The sequence below is a fragment of the Cyphomyrmex costatus genome, unplaced genomic scaffold (genome assembly GCF_001594065.2).
Source record: "Cyphomyrmex costatus isolate MS0001 unplaced genomic scaffold, Ccosl1.0 scaffold685, whole genome shotgun sequence".
Taxonomy (NCBI): Eukaryota; Metazoa; Arthropoda; class Insecta; order Hymenoptera; family Formicidae; genus Cyphomyrmex; species Cyphomyrmex costatus.
Genome location: NW_017280250.1, coordinates 1032385 through 1053713, shown reverse-complemented (window position 1 = coordinate 1053713; position 21329 = coordinate 1032385). Strand labels below are relative to the sequence as shown.

General features: G+C 36.0%; 2 protein-coding genes across 10 annotated transcripts in view; one reads left to right on the top strand and one right to left on the bottom strand.

Moving 5' to 3' along the window:
* Window positions 1-7764, top strand: part of Tlk (Tousled-like kinase) — a 58071-nt gene extending 50307 nt beyond the window's left edge. For 5 of the 7 annotated variants that reach the window (XM_018547796.1, XM_018547795.1, XM_018547797.1 and 2 more), the window contains 13 exons: window positions 706-796; window positions 1090-1352; window positions 1436-1669; window positions 2880-2972; window positions 3144-3605; window positions 3684-3887; window positions 4195-4286; window positions 4425-4572; window positions 4681-4792; window positions 4902-5040; window positions 5129-5240; window positions 5330-5437; window positions 5513-7764. In XM_018547796.1, coding sequence (XP_018403298.1) covers window positions 706-796; window positions 1090-1352; window positions 1436-1669; window positions 2880-2972; window positions 3144-3605; window positions 3684-3887; window positions 4195-4286; window positions 4425-4572; window positions 4681-4792; window positions 4902-5040; window positions 5129-5240; window positions 5330-5437; window positions 5513-5725 — 2271 coding nt within the window. In that variant the 3' untranslated portion in view covers window positions 5726-7764. Of the gene's footprint in view, window positions 1-222; window positions 611-705; window positions 797-1089; window positions 1353-1435; window positions 1670-2879; window positions 2973-3143; window positions 3606-3683; window positions 3888-4194; window positions 4287-4424; window positions 4573-4680; window positions 4793-4901; window positions 5041-5128; window positions 5241-5329; window positions 5438-5512 lie in introns of those variants that run through there. The other 2 variants (XR_001940894.1, XM_018547798.1) reach the window with 2 other exon arrangements.
* A 1816-nt stretch (window positions 7765-9580) lies between these two features.
* On the bottom strand, window positions 9581-18741 carry Top2 (DNA topoisomerase 2). 3 transcript variants are annotated; one of them, XM_018547736.1, is made up of 23 exons: window positions 18695-18741; window positions 16784-17116; window positions 16443-16686; window positions 15986-16372; window positions 15663-15902; window positions 15339-15597; window positions 15087-15256; window positions 14798-15008; window positions 14109-14697; window positions 13799-14030; window positions 13463-13662; window positions 13252-13387; window positions 12877-13176; window positions 12787-12795; window positions 12307-12537; window positions 12050-12238; window positions 11695-11824; window positions 11466-11606; window positions 11271-11352; window positions 11117-11196; window positions 10903-11031; window positions 10708-10826; window positions 10490-10621 (listed from the first exon to the last, which is right to left on the bottom strand). In XM_018547736.1, exons 2-23 carry the CDS (start codon window positions 17089-17091, stop codon window positions 10490-10492), a joined length of 4518 nt encoding a protein of 1505 aa, XP_018403238.1. In that variant the 5' UTR covers window positions 17092-17116; window positions 18695-18741. The 3 variants fall into 3 exon arrangements, with proteins under 3 accessions (XP_018403239.1, XP_018403238.1, XP_018403240.1); XM_018547737.1 differs by lacking the exon at window positions 18695-18741 and having other exon boundaries at window positions 9581-10621; window positions 16784-17091; XM_018547738.1 differs by lacking the exons at window positions 12787-12795; window positions 18695-18741 and having other exon boundaries at window positions 16784-17109.
* Between the last annotated feature and the right edge of the window lie 2588 nt (window positions 18742-21329).

The window sequence follows — 21329 nt, the reverse complement described above, 5'->3', positions numbered from 1 at the left end:
TCTCTCTCTCCCCCTCCCTCTCTCTCTCTCCCTCTCTCTCTCTCTCTCTCTCTCTCTCTCTCTCTCTCTCTCTCACTCACTCACTCACTCTCTCACGTGCTACCATTCTTCCATCCTTCTCTCGTTTTTTCTCACTCTCACCCGCGTTCTCTCCCTCGCTCTCTCTCTCTCGGTTCTCTTTCCTCGCCCCTCCATGCACCGTCCGGCGCCCCTCATCCCACCCCTTTTTCTCCGCTCCATAAGTCTTTCTCTATCCTTCCAGGTTTGTTCTCTCTAGAATAAATTGTGTCTTTTTAATAACACGCGATTTTCTCCCGAAGCGTCGTATACGCCGGTTTTCGCCGTCCGCGAAGCGTAACCTCTCGCGCACCGCTCGCACGGCGCGGCCGAGAGGGATCATTGAAGCCGCTTCTCTCTCTCGCCGTGCTTCGTATTCGTCGTTCTCGTTCTCGTACCCGTCGTTGTCATCGCTATCGTTCGCGCTCGGTCTCGCACGCCACTTTGGCTTCGCCGTACGACTCGTCATTACTATGTGGCGGCGACGTGCCTTACATTCGATAACGGTTGAATCGCCCAGGCGCTCCTCGTGACTATAGTCCGTCACTATTTGGTTCGTTGCATTGTTTCTCCTCTTGTGTGCTGTTCTCCTCATCGCTCGATCAAAGCTCCCAGTGTTTTTTCACACCGTCCGTCCTCTGCTTTCAGATGTCTGCTGGGTCACAAATTCAGATGGCACCCCAAACAACCGTAAACTCTGGTCAGACAGTTCATAGTCAAGACTCGAACATGAGCACTGGTAAGTCAGATTCATTTTTGGAGATTGATACGCAGATAACTGTAGTCTTGCTTGAAATACTTGTGTAAGTGCTTTCTACATATCTTGGTTTTTTTCTTTTTTTTTTTTTGAGGCACTAACTTGCCTCAAGGATAAAATCTTGTGCATCTGGAAAAGTGCTCTCTGAATATTCTTATTGTGTATTCCCGGATGAACAAGCAATCCTTTGATTTGTTATTATCTATATTGATACAATTTAAGAAAGAGAGAGTATACCTTTATTGTTATTCTGACAATGGATTATAATTCTGTAGGCTCATCGCATAGTGATAAGGAGGTGGATGCAAACACTCCGGAAAAAGTACCACGGACTACTTCTGAGAGGAAAAGAAAGCGTAAAGCCGATGATGGAGGTGGAGGTGTCGCAGGTGGCTCTGTAGCTAGTAAGGGCGCTAGATCAGTTGCTGCTCTTGATAATAAGAAGATCAATGAGTATTTTCCAAAGCATCATCTGGGCAGTAGCCCTATTCGGCATGGTGGAGCCAAGAGTCCCTCCCCTCAACAGGGTTATCCTATGGTAAGATTACGTTATATAAATGTAAATGTTACAAAAATAGTCTTGCAGCTTTGTGATGCCTGTGTATGTTTCCTTGTTAACAGTATCCGCCATCACCACAACAGTTACTTTCGCCACAAGTAACGACACCTAATTCTTCGGTGGCAGAATTCTCTTCGTTGATGCAGCCACCGAGACCTCATCCTCAACCTCCACCACCTCCTCCACCAGCTTCGTCACAACCTGCGGGCTCGATGGTCAGCAAGCAGGTGCAGGTAAGGCCTACCAACCTCAATAGGACAAGCCAGGTCAGGCAAGCGAAGACTAACACCCCAAATGTAAGCAAAATTCGGTAATATCTGCAAGCATTTTATAAGAAACGTCCCACAATTTTCGTATTTTTCTACTCCATATAGTTGGCAATGTGATAAGAGTACATAAGCTTAAACGTTTCCAAAATATCTTCATTGTTAATCTAACAAAATATAGCATCTCTCACACGTGTAATAAATAATAAAGCTGTTACTGTCACTTTGCAACTATTAAAATATACCGATAACAATATAGAATTACTGTTTAATAAAAATGTATTCGTTAGAAGTACTATCTTCATAAAAATTTGTCTTGTATTAATTTTTTGTGCACAAACGAAGTAGTAAAAACAATAGAGTGATAAAAACATAGAATGGACAGATTACCAAAAACTAATAGTGTATTCTGGAGTATTTTTGTATTTAAGAATATTTTGTTTGTGGTCTTGTGCAACGTAGATTAGATTTTTCGTATGCATTTGTGATCTTGTGGTGGGCATTTCTTGTCAAATGTTTTTAGTCAAGTTGACTAATATTTGGCCAAATTGTAGCACTGTATACATTTGTTATTATACAAATACAGGCTATCTTGTACTGCCACTCGTTTCTGTTACAAGATACTTGTTTCAAGAATTCGAGTATCTAATTTAAAAAATCGTACTGTATTTGTAAACAACGCTCGAGTTGTAAACGAGCGTTGTCGAAGGCATATTTTATTGCTTTGTATCATATCTTTATTTCTTTGGATTCATTGAACATTGCATTTGAGTTCTAATGAGTCCACTATCGTTTAACTGTTCCAAGATAAAATCTATTAAAAATTTTTTTGGGGTTATATATCTATATATTGACGTTTGTATGAGAGCATTTTATACATGCGTACATTTTTGGTGTTTTCCTTGCTGCCTGTATGACCTTCAGTTTCATCAACGTTTGTTCACGTTGCCTAAGTTTTGCTCACTAATTTATTTTCTATAACAAAGAGAAAGTCATATGCCGTAGTGGAATATAGAAATTATTACACTATGTAATTAAACAGATAGTTGCTAGAACACCAAATATAGACGTTGTATACTTACCGTGTAACTTTGTTAATTTATTTAACAAATTATTTCTTATGTTACGCACTTTCTGCGTATAGCAAGGTATCCGGTATTTTCAAGTAATACTGACAAATGTATCAGATGTTACGATAACATTCTTCATTTATCGTAAAATTATACAAATTGCATTCCAGACAGAACTTACTTGCCAGAGGATACAGGAATTTGAAACTCAAGCCTCTTCAGACTTAGAACTACGTAACAATAAAATTGACGAGTTAAATAGGGTAAGTGTAGTTATGATTGTGGTAATTAGTTTATGCAAATGCTACTACTCATACTTTAGATTGAATTACATAAAATATATAATATCATCTAAAATCTATTATATAAGCGAATTATGCTGTATTATATCTTGACGATAGTAAATTAATCTAAATCTTTTTTTAACTTTACAGACAACGGACGAACTTAGGCATCAAATCGCTAATCAACAGAAAGTGCTTGAGCAGCACAAATCACATATAAATAAGTGTATAGACGTTGTAAAGAAGTTATTAAAAGAAAAATCAAACATAGAAAAAAAGGAGGCTAGGCAGAAGTGTATGCAAAATAGACTGAGGTTGGGCCAGTTTGTGACGCAAAGGGTAGGTGCGACGTTTCAAGAAAACTGGACCGACGGTTATGCATTTCACGAGCTTGCACGACGGCAAGAGGAGATAGCAACGGAACGAGAGGAAATTGACAAACAGAAGAAGCTGCTACTCAAGAAGAGGCCATCGAATAGCGAGACAGGCAGGAAACGTAGTCAACCACAACCCTCCTTGCATAACGGTACTGAGGCGACGTTTTTGAAGCCAGATGCAGTACCTGGATCGTATACGTGGCAGGAGTATTATGAAGCTGACGAAATACTCAAGGTATCAACGTTTTGCAATTAATTTTCCATAAATGTTCGATTTTTCAACATTTTTAAGCGTTGCGATGTGTGCTTCCAGTTGAGGCAAAGCGCATTGAAAAAGGAAGATGCAGACTTGCAACTAGAAATGGAAAAGCTTGAAAGGGAGCGAAATTTACACATTAGAGAGTTAAAGCGTATTCACAACGAGGACCAATCGAGATTTAACTCTCATCCTGTTTTGAATGAGCGTTACCTCTTATTAATGTTGTTAGGAAAAGGTGGTTTCAGTGAAGTGCATAAGGTAACGTAATATTTCTGTATATTGTTTTTGTTAGCCATATTAATTTATTGTAAGCATATTTACGATTCCTTTTATCTCCTTATGTGGAGCATAGGACGTCTATAGGCCTCTTCCTCTTTTATCCGAGGCCTATATTCGTTTCTCGAATCAGATTGTTTTTCGGATTTGTGGGTGATTGATCCACAGAATCCTCCTCAGTCAGATATTAGAGATATCTATAACTAATATGTATACTGATGTATACTGATGTATACTGATTAATTTATTGTAAGCATATACAAATAATTTATTGTTCTTTTTTCTCTAGGCATTTGACTTAAAAGAGCAGCGATATGTGGCTTGTAAAGTGCATCAATTAAATAAAGACTGGAAAGAAGATAAGAAGGCTAATTATATAAAGTAAGTTTCTTAAGTTTTCTTTTCCGACACGATATTAATTTATTATAACCGATAATTAATGTAAAGATGTTTTAATAACATCTACTTTCTCTCAAGAAAAATGTTTCTACTATATTTCTATTTTTTTTTGTACAACAGACATGCATTACGGGAATATAATATACACAAAGCACTTGATCATCCTCGAGTCGTAAAATTGTACGATGTATTTGAAATTGATGCCAATTCCTTTTGTACTGTTCTGGAATATTGTGATGGCCATGATTTAGATTTTTACCTCAAACAGGTAAGCGTTCAATCGTCGCTTCATATGCGAATTTTCTATTTTAATAATTATAGATTGTAATATAAATTTTTATTATTTTTAAACTATGTCTTAAATATTTTATTGCAGCATAAGACTATACCCGAAAGAGAAGCGAGATCTATTGTTATGCAAGTCGTATCGGCATTAAAATACCTCAATGAAATAAAACCCCCAGTCATACATTACGATCTGAAACCAGGTAAATATTACCTAGCGAATACAATAGTCATTAACGAAGAATTTTATAACGAAGATCATTTTTGCACTCAAGTAAATATGATTTTATTACTTGATGCTCCTGTTTGCAGGTAACATTCTGTTAACCGAAGGCAATGTGTGCGGCGAAATAAAAATCACGGATTTTGGTTTAAGTAAAGTAATGGATGAGGAAAATTATAATCCGGATCATGGAATGGATCTAACGTCTCAAGGAGCGGGTACTTATTGGTACGTACTTCTTAAATTATTTTATCATGCTAATCGTTAATTATTATTAATGCAGATTATAAACTTGTATGTTTGCGTTTTATTATAGGTATCTACCTCCTGAATGTTTTGTCATTGGCAAAAATCCTCCCAAAATATCATCTAAAGTTGACGTATGGAGTGTAGGAGTTATATTTTATCAATGTCTATACGGTAAAAAGGTATTTATCACAGTATACATTCTACAAAGTTTCACTTATCGCAAACATAACAAAAAACATGTGTATTTAAACAAAAATTATTTTTGCAGCCTTTTGGTCACAATCAATCGCAAGCCACCATTTTAGAGGAGAATACGATACTAAAAGCCACCGAAGTTCAATTCGCGAATAAACCAACTGTCAGCAACGAAGCAAAGGTAAGATCATCAGTGGAAAAAAAACGAAAATCAAAGTTGAGGACCATTTTATAATGCAACGATTTACTGTTTCAGAGTTTCATAAGAAGTTGCCTAGCGTATAGGAAGGAGGAACGTATAGACGTACTGACACTAGCTAGACACGAATACCTGCAACCCCCAGTGCCAAAACATGGCCGCCAAGCGAACAGCCAGCAGCAGCAGCAGCAACAACAGATCCAACAGCAGCAGCAGAGCTCGTTCAATATCGGCATGTTTAGTGGTATGAACGCGTCGAGCAGTTCGTAGTGGAGAGGAAGGACTAAGGACAAAATCCTCGATATATACCAATACATGCCAAATCTTGAGCGCTCGGACTGTATACACCATCTCATCTTAGGAAAATAACGATTGCTATAACCAATTGTAAATACTAAAACCGGATACTATCATCGTCACCAACCACCATCACCACTACCACCACCCATCACCACCACCACCACCACCACCACCACCACCACAATTATTATCACATCTACCACCGCCATCACCACACCATCACAACTATACTTACAGGATCGACTACATAGGACATTGCAAGAGAGATGCGAGACTGGTCACCCGCAAGTCCAGAAGCTTGCGTCTTTCTACAAGCCACGCCACATTATTCAGCATGACAAGAAACAATGTTGTGTTCGTAAATATTCAATTGTATTATCGTTCCTTGTATCAAACAGTGCGATGACTTGATAATAGTGTTTAAAAGAAACAAGAGAGCGAGAGAGAACGAACGAGCGTGCGAACGAGAAAATAACATGTGATAAGTCATTACGAGATAAAAGTGACGTCTAGAATAAGAGGGGAGGGGGGGAAATAGAGCATGTATGAAAGAGAGAAAGAGAAAGCGCAAAAGCGTCAAGTAAAACGAAAATAAAGCAAAAATGAATTTTTTTTTTTCGATGGAAGTAAAATAAAGTTGATGAGGTAAAGGAAGCAACGAAGAATAGGAGAAAAAAGTAGGAAGAAGTTGAGAAAAGAGCAATCGGAGCAATCGCTTTTACGGAGATAACGTTTCTCTCTCCCGGCGTTTTAGTGTGCGTGAGCGAACGATAGAGGATTGTTAAAATTAGTGTGAGTGTATATATTTATACTATATATATAAATATATATATATATATAAACTAATAAATTCGACATAATATATATATATATGGTGTAAAAAGAACGACGACAAGCATTGACAGTGGGAAGACAACTGTGGTGGCTCTATCCTCGCATGACCTCCGGCGCCGGTACCGGCATTCCATGAATGCTCGGCCTGTGCATCATGTTACTTTATTCGAATATTAACATTATTACCTGTATCATGACTAATAACGGTTAACATACACGCGCATCCACGCCACATACGAAAACACATACACAACACGAGTACACGAAGGAGATTTGATTGGTTGTTCCTATTCTGAGGCGAGAGTGGGCTTTATCTATATTGCCGGAACGATAGTCCGATAGAGAGCGAAGTGAGAATCGCGTAGAGAAAACGAGAGTATGTGTGAAAGAGAGAGAGAGAGAGAGAGAGTCGCGATGTGCTCCCAAAGTGAATAAAAAAAAAGCATCGTAGTCCACCACTTATCATCATAATTTGTAAAACCCGTTCTCACGCGTGTATAGTTTTGAAGTCCCGTGTCGATTCGCTGTAACGAAGCCACGCATTACGTTTTTCCTCCTTCACTCTTCCTCCTTTTTTCTTTTCTCCTCTCTTTTCTCTCCTTTTTTCTCTAAAATCAAAAAGGTAGAGAAAAAGAGAGCGACAGAAAGAGAGAGAAAGCGCGGATCCAAATGTGTGTATAGAGCAAGTTGAAAGAAATGGTTAAATGATTTAATTAATTAATCGAACGAGAAGTACGGGAAAATGTGAAAATGATGAGAATACGGAAGAACGAGCAAATCTTTAGATAAGAAAGTTTGTGGAATGCTATACCGACCCAATCATTATTTCTTTACTCGTAATTTGTTTTATATATGTACGTTATATATAGATAATTATGAAATAGAAAACTAAGTTATTTTATCAAGTGCCCTTGCTTTGTATTATAGTCGCGTCTGTCTGCGAGCCGTAGCTTCTGGGAAAGAGAGAGAGAGAAAGAGAGAATGAAGAGAGAATGCGTTGAGAGCGAACGTGAGATTAAAACAAGCGAGTGCGTGTGTTGTTAAAATATTGCGTCAGTTATTGGTACAATGTGGGCACCGGGGTATTGATGACAATTCAATACCATCAATGTGATTGGCAGAAGTGTGGTGAGAGAGGAGAATACATTACAAGTCTGAACAGAGTCTACTACTTAGATCCGTCGCTTCAATTTTGACAAACAAAAAAAAATATCAACCGCTCCTGCATCCCGTATCCCATTTTTTTTTTTTTCGCGATAAGATACACAATGCGCTCTTTTTTCATTTTACACGCACGACGTTGCATTTAATCGTGCTCATTGACGATCTATGAGGTGATGTAATTCTAAAAGGATATAAATCCGCGTGATCTGCTTCGCAATTCGACACGATTTTCCTTTACGTGATTTCCGAAAACTTTTTCGTTAACGAGAAAAGGAGGGAGGGGGGAATGTTAACGCGATCAATAAAATATAAAAATTGTTACCTGCATCATATTTCCGTTAAATCATTTTCGCGATAAACCTATATTGAGTAGAGCTTAGCTCTAAGTTTACTGCAGCCGGCCTTTAAAAAAAAATCTTATCCGAAGGTGTAATTTGCCGAGCGTTTACGTCTTCGAGATCTCTCGTGGTGAATGAACATTTACGCGAGAACACATAGGATTCGTATACTTTGTGACAGGAAGGATATTTTACGTTTATACATATCTATGGAATTCTCTGGGAACGTAATTGGTGAACGCAATCACGTGCATGTAAAGTAGAAACGGAAAAATTTTTAAGAAAAGGATTTTACTTTTCATTGAGCACAAATATAGAAATACCTTCCCATCGATTACAAGGTATTGCCATGACTTACATACTATTATAAAATATCCGTAATACTAAATACTGGTCTTTTTCTTTTCCAATCGTCCCTGCATGTCGGCATAGTCACGATCTTCCTCACGATAAAAAGAAAAGAATGAAAAGGAAAGAAACAGGAATTGCGTCGAGGACGGTGTATGAAAACGTTATAGCAATAAATTTTACGTATTTGTGTATAATTTAAAATTAGTAAACTTATTAATTAAATATAAATCACACGCATCTTTTACGGTATGCATGATATCCCCGCTGCTTTTTCGTTTCTCTTTCATCACTTTCGTTTTTGGCGAACGATGTTGAACAATGAATTGCCGAATGTCTAAAAAGTTAAAACATTTTATTTATATATTTATGTATATATATACGTATTTAGTATGTGTGAATTATATAAAAATGAAAATCGTCAAGGGTACACGAAGTATTGATTAGGCTGAGAACACGCGCGCTTTGGCCGAGGGCTAATCGACTGATCTTTATATCGAGATATTTATTTAATAGCAGGTGTAAAATCGTTGCGCTAATTACAACCATAATAATTCTCTTTTATCTTATCCTACGAATGACCAAGTTATGCGCACACAGAACTATTACAATTTTAATCAGAAAAGTCGAATTCAATAAACACCAAATATACCTCGAAGTTTCTTCGAACTCGTATATGGAAAGTAAAATAATAACATTTATATACGAGAGAAGAGAGAGGAGGAAGAGCACATAAATTGTAAGGAGAATCGATCAGTTTTTTATTCGCATAAACTTTTAGCTCCGGATCTTTTTTTCTAATTCTAGTTACGATCGTGACTCTCTCAACTATTCGATCACGCCGAGTTTGACTCTCGCTCAACAGTTTGAAATCTACAAAACTTCTTTGTTAACTACAATGAGACATGAGCACGAAGTAAATTTATTTTATTCTACGTGTGGTATAAAGTTCAAAACGTCCGACAGCTTCGCTTAACCAATATCGAGCGCCGTATAATTCTAAGATTCGTTCTATGTATATATGTATAATAGTTAGTTATCGCTGTATAATTTCTTTTAGTCTTTAGACAACTTGAAAAAAATTCACATTGTGACGTATGTAAAAATATATTTAAAAATTGTATATATTTCATATTTTATTTTATTTTCTATGAAACGTTTCTTTTCCAAAATCAGTATATCTCTCTTTTTCTCTCTCTCTCTCTCTCTCTCTCTCTTTCTCTCTCTTCTGTTTCTCTTTCTTTGAGCTTTATCGAGTCGTATCATACAAATAAAATTTCGACGAAAATAATATGACAATTGTGCGATAATTCGAGAATTAATTTCATTTGGAGAAGTGTTCCCTCGTTTTACGCGGTACTAATTATCTAATACAATCTATCTAGCATAGAGGCGGCGCTGGACATTTTTCTTTTGCAAGACAGAAGCTTACCACGTATTCTCCTCGAGCTTTCAAAAAGAAAATAAACTACAAACAGGTGAAAATTATACATCAATACTACAATATAAAACAATATACAATTTGCACTAAAAGAAATTTTTTCCGAGGAGACTTCGATCATACAATGAAATTTATGTGAGTATTCTAAACACACTCGATACGTCCTGTAGCACTGTCTACAGCGTTTTAATTTCATAAAATTCCATTCATTCGCAACATTTTATGCGTACTCAAAGAGCAAAATTATGTACATTGTATGGAGCGTCTCAGGAAGAATGTGCCAGAGATCGAGCAACTGTTGCTCAAGTAAATCTTCGAATGTTAAAAAACTCGAGAAAAGCAGAAATACAAATTTTTATTTCAAATTATTTCTGCTCTTCAAATTATTCTTAGAACATATTCCACATTCTGGCAGATCCTATTCGAAGCACCCCACATAAAATTACTACTAATGTCACGACCAACAATCAGCGGGGACGAAAATTCTCCAAATAAACTTATGTGCAACATCTGTTCACGACGACTTGAGTTTCGTCTTGCCTCCGATTCATACTCTAAACTACTTCAGTCAACTACGTCTCTGGCATTTTTCAGAGTGCACGATAATGTTCAATCGGAGTCGTCGCTATCATCTGACTTTAGTGCGTAAGATACTGGCTTTCGAGCTCTACCGAAAGTTCGGGGTGGCGAATTATCTGATACAATCTCTTCATCAGATTCTGATGTCTTCTTTTTCTTTTTCTATAAATGAAATTTAATCAATGAAAAATTCTTACGATACTCTTAATTATTATTTGAATATATTGACTCAAAAATGTTGCTCTTACTTTTTGTTTGGTGGTAAATAATAAGTCATCTGTGTCAGAATCCTCGGATGATTTTAGTTTCTTCTTCTGCCTCTTCACTCCTTTGTTACCACCATTCTCAGTCTTTTTCTTAGTACGTGCTGTAAATACAAAAGATGAGTAATGATTACGAAATAATTTTTATTTAACAGTAAGATTCAGTTAATTATCCATTACCCTTCTTAGGTGGCATAAATTTTGTAGGCGAATCTTCTCCGGATGAGGATACTAAAGGTTTTTTCTCAAGTGAAGATTGCTTCTCAGGAGAACTGCCGACTAACGAATCAAAAAGTTCTTCTGAAGTCGCTGTGCAGAAATAAATAAATATATAATATTTTCTTTAAGAGACATGTGTAACTACATTGCTTAATTTAAATATAAATCTACTTACGTGCCGGTTGTGGTTTTTTGTTTGGTTTAATATTGTCGTCGGAATCGCTCAACTCTATAAGAGTTTCTTTTTTCTTGAATCTAAAGAAAATTCGCAATGTATGTGGAGAAGTAACTTGAAGCAAATCAATATAACATATAACAATTACACTTACGCTTGTTCCGAATCAGAAGACCGATTGAATAATTCCTGACTGGCATCCGAATCGTCGCTGTCAAAGTTATAATTCTTCTTGGCTAGTATTTAAACAAAGAAATAAAGAATGAAAAATTTGAAAAAACAAGACATAGTATAATCTATTCTTATTTTTAATAATTTTTGGTTAAAAAAAAAATTAAAAAATTGATACCTGTGTTCCTACGAGATGTTCGTGGTTGCGGAAGTGGCGAAATGCTACCAAAATCGATGTCATTGCTTTCATCTGAGTCATTATCCTTCTTTTTGGCTCCTTTTTTGATCGGCTTAAATTGTAATGTTGTTTGTTTTAATCCTGTTTACAAGAGTAAAAAAATTTGTTAAAATATTTGCTTGCAATATCCGCTGTAAATTATGTAATTTATGAATTAAAATTTATCAACCTTTCTTTGCAGGTTTCTTTTCCAGCTTTTCAGGAGAACTTCCAAGTCTTTGTTCAAGGGATTTAGTATTAGAATCGACCAATACATCAAACTCGTCTTTGTCTTCCATAGAAATTTGTTCTTTCTTTACCTGATACAAAAATTTTCAAAATTTTTTAATATGACAACGACGTAAATGTATAAATAAATCAGATTTTTTACGAATAAACTTAATTTTAATATCTTTGTTTGTGCTTTCTTTTTAGCCATTGACCTTACATTTATTAACAATATTCAATACTTGTATTAATTATGTTCTTACATTTATTACTTTGCATAAGATGAACCTTTTTGTATATAAATTAGGTAGACTTACTCTTGATTTCTTTACGCCTTCTTTCTTATCCTTCGACACAATGTCGGCTTTTTCAATCTTTTTCTTCAGTTCAACATCGATAACAGGAACTATCCGACGAGTGTCTTCCATCTTAGAGTAGAATTTCGAGGGTGGCTTTTTGACGTTTTGTTTCGTTTTTATTTGTTCTTTCTGCTCCTTTTCTTCCACCTATATAAAAATTGTAAAACAATCAAATATAAATGAAGTTAATTATTTTTTGAGAAAACAAATCTTACTTTATTTAATTCAGTTAACAAATTGTCCAAATCCTCTTTCCATAAAGAAATCGGCGTGCGAGCTTGCAATCTCTTCAGCTCCGCTATTTTCTCGTCTCGTTGACGCAATAAATCATCCTTCTTTTCTTTCGTTAAAGACCACATCGTCATTCCAAGCAGGTAATCAAAATTTTCCTTCTCGATTGTGCTCGTAGTTGGAGTGGACTCTTCATCGTTTTCTGCAACTTCTTCCTATTTATTTGGACAATGAGAATTATTGCTAATGCTATACATATTTATGGGGAAACGATGGGGCTTTTTACAAAGCAACTATAATCCAAAGTTCTATATTTAATTGAAAGTTCTCTGCTTATTTTTGTTAAACAGCAAAGTTTCTGCTAAAATATTTATTTACGGAAAATGGTTGTTTGCTAAAAAACCTTTATGTTACAATGTCTACATTGGAAGTTTTACATATTGTTTCTTTCTATATTAACTTACTTGATCCTCCTTGTGTAGCAGAATAAATAAATTCCAATAAATAAGATTTTTTTGCATTTGCAGAGAATTTCCAAGCAAAAATCTACTCACCAATACTTGCTCCCTATTCTGCGATAATTTCCAAGCTACCACCGGATCCGACTCGTAATTACGTCTAACTAATTCTGCTATCATATCTTTCTTTTTTTTGTTTTCTATCACTAGAGTGCCATCACATTTCTCAAGGATGAAGCGTGCTTGATTCGACAACTTCGTCGCTTCCGCTTGCAATACTCCTTCCAAATAATCTTTTCTCTTGTAATAAGTTTCCAATCGTACTTTATAAAATCCTTTTAATATCTGTATTACACTGTCATATTTATTCAAGCATAGATTTTCATCAAATGCACACTGCACAAAAAAATATATTAATAAATTTCCGTTTCATTTGCGATTAGTATTACATCAGTATTTCTGACATCTTACCATCGATGTTATGGTCATCGTTGTTTGTAGTTTAAAAATTTTATGAAGACCATCTCTTTCTAACTCCACTAATTTGTCACGATTCATTATTACTATAAAATGTACTGCCGTATCTGTGTTATACTCTTTATAATCTCTATGATAAATCAATATTCTTGAAATTAATAGAAAATTCTCGCAAATTTTATTATTAGTCAATTATAATACTTACGTAATGATAGCCGGCGTTTTGTCAGTTCCATGTAACATGGGTTCTAGCACAGTTTCCTTGTAAGTTTGTGTCCACGTACCAATAGGAAGTTCAGTGATTTCTACTTTATCGGGTCCGATCACTGATATTTCTCCACTTATAACATAACGGAAATCCCCACAACTTTCCACGACACCTTTGAAATTTTTGTAATACGGTATCTAAAAACAAAAATATGTGACGAAATTCAAGATGACGAAAATATCTCGATATTTTTATTTTTAGAACACTTTGTATAATTGTTAAATATAAAGTACATTTAAATTATAAATTTAATTTTCTAGATAATTATAATACCATTGGTTTCGGATCCGCGCCGTCCATCATCCTCTGTAAATTCTCGATTATCTCTCGAGGATTGTAGTTTGGTATTTTTGTCATCCATCCGGTACCGATGCCATCAGCACCATTTATTAATACCATAGGAATCACAGGTATATAATGAACAGGTTCGATTCTTTGATTATCGTCGTATTCGTGTTTCAGCAGAGGATCATCATGTTTATGGAATATGTACCTTGCTAAAGGACTATAAAAAAGGAGACAAATATGCAGAAATATATGTATATAATTTCTTATTCTGTAAGTATCTAACAATGGCAAATACCTGAGCATTGTGAAAATGTATCTCGGACTGGCGGAATCCTTTCCACCAGCAAGTCTTGTACCGAATTGACCGATGGGCTGTAGCAGATTAATGTTGTTGCTACCTACGAAATTCTGCGCGAGATTAACTATGGTCGCCATCAGGGACGTCTCACCGTGATGATAAGCAGAATGTTCGGCGACAGATCCTGCCAATTGCGCGACTTTCACTTCGCGTTTGTCATTGCGTTTTAAACAAGTAAACATTACTTTTCTCTGGCCCGGCTTAAAGCCGTCCATCATGTTTGGAATGGATCTCACATTATCGTAATTGCTGTACAGCACCAGTTCGACGTTAATGAAGTCCGAGAAAGAGACGGTGCGCGTGTCCTTCTCGTAGAGATAACGCTCGCTGAGGCCAATTTCCTTTCGTCTCTTTGTTTCATTCATGTGATTCATCAGCCAGTCTTTACGCTGGTCAACACATTTCTTGCTAAATGCCATCATGATGTTCTGATCGTCTTGTTCGCCATCGTATCGGAAGCGTATTCTGTGTCTGGCCATATTTTCGAAGTACTCCTTCGCCTCTTTGGCGGTCGAAGTACCCAAACCTATATAAATTTAAAAAAAGAACTTTTTGTTACCTCAATCTTATATACATAAGTATTGATAATTAATAAAATGATAAGAATTAGATTTCTGAGTGAACACCTTTGTAGTATTTGATCTTATACGTGTGAAAGTTTTCTGTTTCCTTCTTCCACATTTCGAATTCCGGCAGAGAAAAGAAAGATAAAACTTGACTGCCTTTAGTAGCTTTCACAATAGGTGTAATAAATTCTTCAATGAAGTTCAGCTTCAATAACGATGGCCAGTTGTGGTGAATAAAATTGATCAACAGACCTTTGATATGTGAACCGTCCTAAACAAATTCAAATTTAATCGTAAATATTTATGACACACACACACACACACGTAATATCTGTATGAAAAATTTTACCTGATCCTGATCAGTCATGATCATCATCTTTCCATAGCGTAACGTCTTCATATCTTCCCGAGATTCATATTTTTTCTTATATTGAAGACCAAGGATTTTTATTAAATTGTTGATTTCAGCATTCTCCAAAATCTGTTTATGGGTAGCCTCCCGTACGTTTAACATTTTACCTACGATAAAATATTGATTAGTACCATTTTTTGTTGGCATCAAAATCTTTTTTTTTTTATTTTATTAATAAAACAAATTCACCTCTCAATGGAAATATGCCATATTTGTCTCTGCCTATAGAAGCGATACCGGATACAGCCATTGTTTTAGCTGAGTCTCCCTCAGTCAAGATGAGCGTGCATTCCAGTGATTTTGCAGTTCCTGCATCATTGGCATCTTCTAATTTGGGTATACCATGAAGCTTCCTTTGTTTTGATTTAGGTCCCAATTTTTCAAGCTGACTGTCAGCTTTAAACTTCGCCCAAGTTAATACCGCTTCCACAACACCAATTTTTGTGATCTGCAATCAAATTGAAAAGAATGGTCAATGTATAGACAAACTACGATAGAAATATTTGCACTTACCGAAGTGATAAACTTATCAGATAATGTGCATTTAGAGCCAAAACCTTTCGGCTGCAAAGTCATATTCTCCTTGGTTTGTGAATCAAAAGTAGGATTGTTAATGAGACAGTTAACAAAGATCCACAAGTGATTTTTAATTTGAAACGGTTTAATAGCTACACCAGCTTTATTTTTTTTCTTTAACGTTTCAATCAATTGTTTAACTATCAACTCCGTCACGTGATCGACATGCCTGCCACCCTATCGATATTCGGTGAATTTAAATATTTGGAGCAATTTCATACCTCATATAGGAAATTACTGTACACAATTATTCATTTTACCTTTGTTGTTGCGATACTATTTACAAAGGACATTTGTTGATATCCTTTATCAGACAAAGTGAGAGCCACTTCCCAACGTGGACTACAAGCTTCATATACAATTTTCAATGGATTACCAATATCGTCTTCTTTTCCTTTGATATAAAAATCGACATAATCTTTAAAATTTTTCACTGGTATACGACTTCCATTCAGAAAAACCTTAACTCCCTTTGTAGAGGCAGCTACATCATATGCTCTTCGAGACATCAAAGATACAATATCGTCATCAAGAGATTGCATCTTAAACTTTGACAAATCCGGTGAAAATGTAACTTTTGTGAAATCTTCTCCAGAATATTCCTTAATTCTAGGCTCACTAGCTTTTCCCATATTATCACCCCATGTCTGTAAAAGGGGAGAAAATTATAATATACAGACAGAATTAAAGAAAAAGATCAATGTATCTTGTACTCACTTGTTTTAAGCATTTCTTGTATTCCTTTGTTGCGGTCTCAACAGTAAAACGATGACTAAAAATGTTACACAACTTGGCACCATAACCATTTCTACCACCGGTCACTTTCTCCTCTTCATCATCATAATTTGACGATGTCAGAAGATGACCAAATATCATAGTAGGGACATACATGTTCTCTTCCTTATGTATTACTACAGGAATGCCTTTGCCATTGTTCCATACAGAAATGGTGTTGTTCTCCCTATAATAATATAGCGTTTAATTGCCAATATGCTTATTGCACTAATAATTTATGTTAATTTTGAGAATTTCGAAATGCGCTTCTTAAGATGACTCACGAGTCAATATCAATCTTGATCGCATCCATCTTAGGATCGCGTTGTTTGTTGTCGGCAGCATTTACCAAGATCTCATCAAAAATTTTATATAATCCAGGAACATATTTTATATCTTTTTGTACCATCATTTCTTTTTCCTTGTCAAAGACCCACATCATTTCTGTTACTGGTTCCACAGATCCGATGTAGGTATCTGGACGCAGCAGAATATGTTCCAACTGTGACTTCTTTTGATAGATGCCTTCAATGGTTTTTTGCTTGGAAGTTGGCTTACTGTTGCCGGCTCCATTTGCCACGGCTGAACTCATTTTGGTACGATGTACTTTTATATATCTATAGATCAATGAAAGAAATGTTACACACATCAAGATATAGAGGCAAATCTCTATTATGAGAAACTAGAATACAAAGATTGTTGGTGTTATATTGGGACCTTGAATAAGTTCTCGCCGTTTTTTCGTAAAAAGTAATGCTTTATTTAAAAAAACAATTTTAAACATTTAGAAACTGTTGTGTAATCAAATCCTAATGATTCTGCAAGTTCAGCTAGCGTCTGACACGAGTCTTCATGCAGTGATGCCTCCAATTCTGCTTTATCTTCAACATCAAAATCATTATTTTTAAAAGGTCTAAACCAATCTCTGCATGTTGTTTCCGATAGAGCATGGTCGCCGTAAGTCTCAACAAGAATTCTGTGTGCTTCAGCTGCAGATTTTCTATGAATAAAGTAGTGCAATAAAATTCCCCGCAAATACTCTTTTGTTGGCACAAAACTCGTTTAACACTATGAAACAAAAAGTTATTTACAGTTCGGCGAGATGACATACACTGAATTTCAAGCTTGCTTATCGTAGTTTCTTATCGATATGTTCCCGTCTTCAACTACATGCACGCAGTTCTGTTAACACCATATGTTGGAAAACGGCAAGAACTTATTCAAGGTCCTAATATATTATTTTATTCTTGTTGTTTACCAAATAAACAAGAGCAAGTATGGGAACTGTGACTAAAGCAAACACAGTTAAAGTGTATGTAAATAACTCTGCCTTTGTGAAATCATTTTTGAGTGAATTGAACTTTCAGACTCTATAAGTCTGTTTTTTTAAGCTAAACTCTGTATGAGTCGTCTCTTTTCTCTTTCTTTTTTCTAACATGAAAAGAAAATGAAGAAAGAAGATGAACCATGCAAGAAGTTCAACTAAAAAGAAAAAGATTATTATTTAACAGTGAATTCAGTCACTTAAGGCAGATTGTTTCATCTTTCGGTAAAATTTACCTGTTAGGTAAATCTGGCAATTCGCGCATATGATTGGGTAATCTTGCTACTTACCTGACAGGTAAACTTTACCAAAAGATGGAACAATCGGTCCATAAATTATATTAGATTTAGGCATATTAAAGACTGCTTTATATAAATTATGTAAATGCAATGGCACAATTTAACAGTGAAATAATACATGTATATTCTGTTGACATACATATCATTAGTAACTAACATATCATTAGTAGATATTTAATTATTATTTATATATGCCATTGCATTTAACTTTGTTATAATTTTAAGTACAATAACTTTTGGTACACACTAATCTAGTGTATGCAGGTACTGAATTCGTTATAACTGTGCTTTAATTCGAGATCAGACCCAGATACAGACGTCTAGGTTTCGATGAAGTGCTTTCTTTCTGTCTGCGACGGAAACTATTACCGAAGGTTCAGGCATCCACGTTGCAGGGAACTTTGAAAAATATGGCGGGAAAGGGCCGTCATCTAATTGGCGCGATTTCAGGAGAACAATGATGCCGTTTATCTCGGGACGAGAGCATCTATCCCTTGACTCTCCGTTACTCGCGAAGGATCTTCGTGAATCGCGAACCCGATACGGAATACCGGGCGGCGTACGTTGCGTACCTTTAGTAATCACGCCTCGGCGTCGAGAATATGTTGCTCGCTGCTTGGCGTCGATTGTTTCTAGAACCGCAGGACCTCCATCAGTGATGCGAACTCCAACCCGCTTGCAGCTGTAGGGGCTAACGTGTCTCGTTGCCCAACACTGCGCCGTGCGTGTCTGATGCCAACGATGATTCGCTGAAGGCGAAATGGAAAGGCGGGAAAATGCTTATTCGGCAGTGAAAGGTTAATCACTGAATCTGTCTCAAGTTTAAAAATAATTTATTACAAACTCAAATGAATATGCTTACGTATGAAGAACTCGTGTAGACGTGATCGCGTGCGTATGACAATAATAATAACGGTACCGCAAGACCGGCTATGGCACAGAGAACTTAGAAATTAATGACAAAATTATATTGTCTAACGACATGAACAATTAAGATCTCGCGACGTAACTTAAAAAGGAAAATAATACATCTTACACAAAGCGCTACTTACAATTTATCGCCGTGTTTTATAATAAAAGGTACGCATGACGCACGCAAACGCTGGACGCTTGTATCTCTTGGTATCTCTCTAATCTCTAACCAACGAGTATATTCTAGAGAGAAAACTGAAAAAGAGAACAGACTTGAGCGCCGCAGCTAACGCCTGCAACGCCACACAGACTGTAGCGGATGAACTACTCTAATTAACTATTCAAAAGGAACAATGACTCAGAACAAGCGTATTCCTTATGTATATACGAGAACAATAATATAAACTTCATTTAATATATTTATATTTTAAAAACGTGATGTTTAACGGTTAAGACTATGCTAAAGTCGTCCTGTTTTATCATGATTCTATTTGAAAAGAATGATCCGAATTGGCTTTACGGATTGCAAAATCCTTTTACAGAATAAAAGTACGCACGATAAACTATACTGGAAACCCTAATTTCATTAGAATATTAGAAAATCGGAAAAAAAAATTCACTTTTTCTGACACGTACATACAGCTGTCACTTGAGGTTAACATTCTCTTAATATAAAAGTTTTAGAGATCGCAGATTGCAAATAAGCGTCTTACAGTATTGGGATGACTTGTACGAACAATCCTGAGTTTGCGGAACCAAGATTAAATGCGTAGAAAAAAATATTTCTTTTCAAATAGAAATCACGATCTATGCGAGGATCGAAACATCAACAGAGCAGAAATTGCGTTTAGAAGTAGTTGCGCCGTCGGCCGCCGTCTTGAAATAGATGGCGTTGTAGAGCACCGGTAAAAACAGGTATGAACGTAATCCTACTTTGCCAAAAAAAGTGAATTTTTTAATTTTTTTCCGATTTTCTAGTGAAATTAAGGTTTCCAGTATAGTTTTTCGTGCGTACTTTAATTCTGTAAAAGGATTTTGCAATCCGTAAAGCCAATTCGGATCATTCTCTTCAAATAGAATCATGATAAATCAGCTGTTTTAGCATCGCCTTAACTGTTAATGTCTAGTCTCTTAGAACTCAAAACAAGGTGTGTTCTCAATGAACGACAATCAAAGATAGTGCTGCTGCTGGACAAAACCAAACGCGCATGCGTTCGGCTAGATGTTAGTTGCCATAGTTCTCCCCTCCGAGCAACTTTGCCTAAGTTGCGAAAGTAACCTTTTTGTGAGTCTTTTTTGCTGGAGGATATGTTCGAAAGCTGCTGCATCGTTGATACTGAAGCTGGGCCGATACTTACAGTCAGTTCTTATACTCAAAACCATAGGATGTGGTCGAGTTGCAGCTATGAATGTTTCAAAGTACTTGACTGACCAATTGGAAAAAAGAATTTTATTAACTAGCCAATCAAAAAATGCTTCAAAGCATTTGTGGCAGCAACTCGACGCACCCTTAAGTTTAGTTTTGAGGTGTTATGAACTAATCAAATAGCTGCATTAACATCTTAAGATATTACTTAAGACGGTCTTAAAATAAGAACCGACTATGAATACCGGCATTGATTAAAAAAAAAAAGAATGGATTATGAATACCGCCCATATAATCCATTCTTATTTTTTAAGATCATCTTAAGTGATATCTTGAAATGTTAGTAGTCCTTTAGCTAGACATCTTAAAACTCTCAAATATGAGAATCGATTATGAACATTGGTCTCCGATTAGCTTATAAGATCTTAAGATTTCAGACGGTTTTTAATGTAAGAATTATAGGCCTTCTACAATAAGCCATTACCTAAGTTTTAAATATTAAGTCATAAGAAATTGACCACTCACAGTCGATTATTCTTCTCACATTCGATTGTGATTGATCAATTTCTTATGACTTAAGCGGGGAGCACAGACTTTTGCATAACGCATAAACCATATACATAAAGAATTTGATTGGTCCATTGACTCATGCATAAGAAAATGGTCCAATGAAATTCCTTATGCACATGCTTTATGCGTTATGCAAAAATCTGTGCTCCCCGCTTAATACTTAAAACTTAGGTAATGACTTATTGTAGAAAGCCTATTAGAGTCAATTGTTCCATCTTTCGGTAAAGTTTATCTGTTAGATAAATTTGGCAATCCGCGGACGTGATTGGGTAATCTTGGTACTTTTCCCCCCCCCCCCCCCCCTCTAAAAGATAGAACAATCGGTTCTTAATTATGAATATACACTGACCACAGAGCCA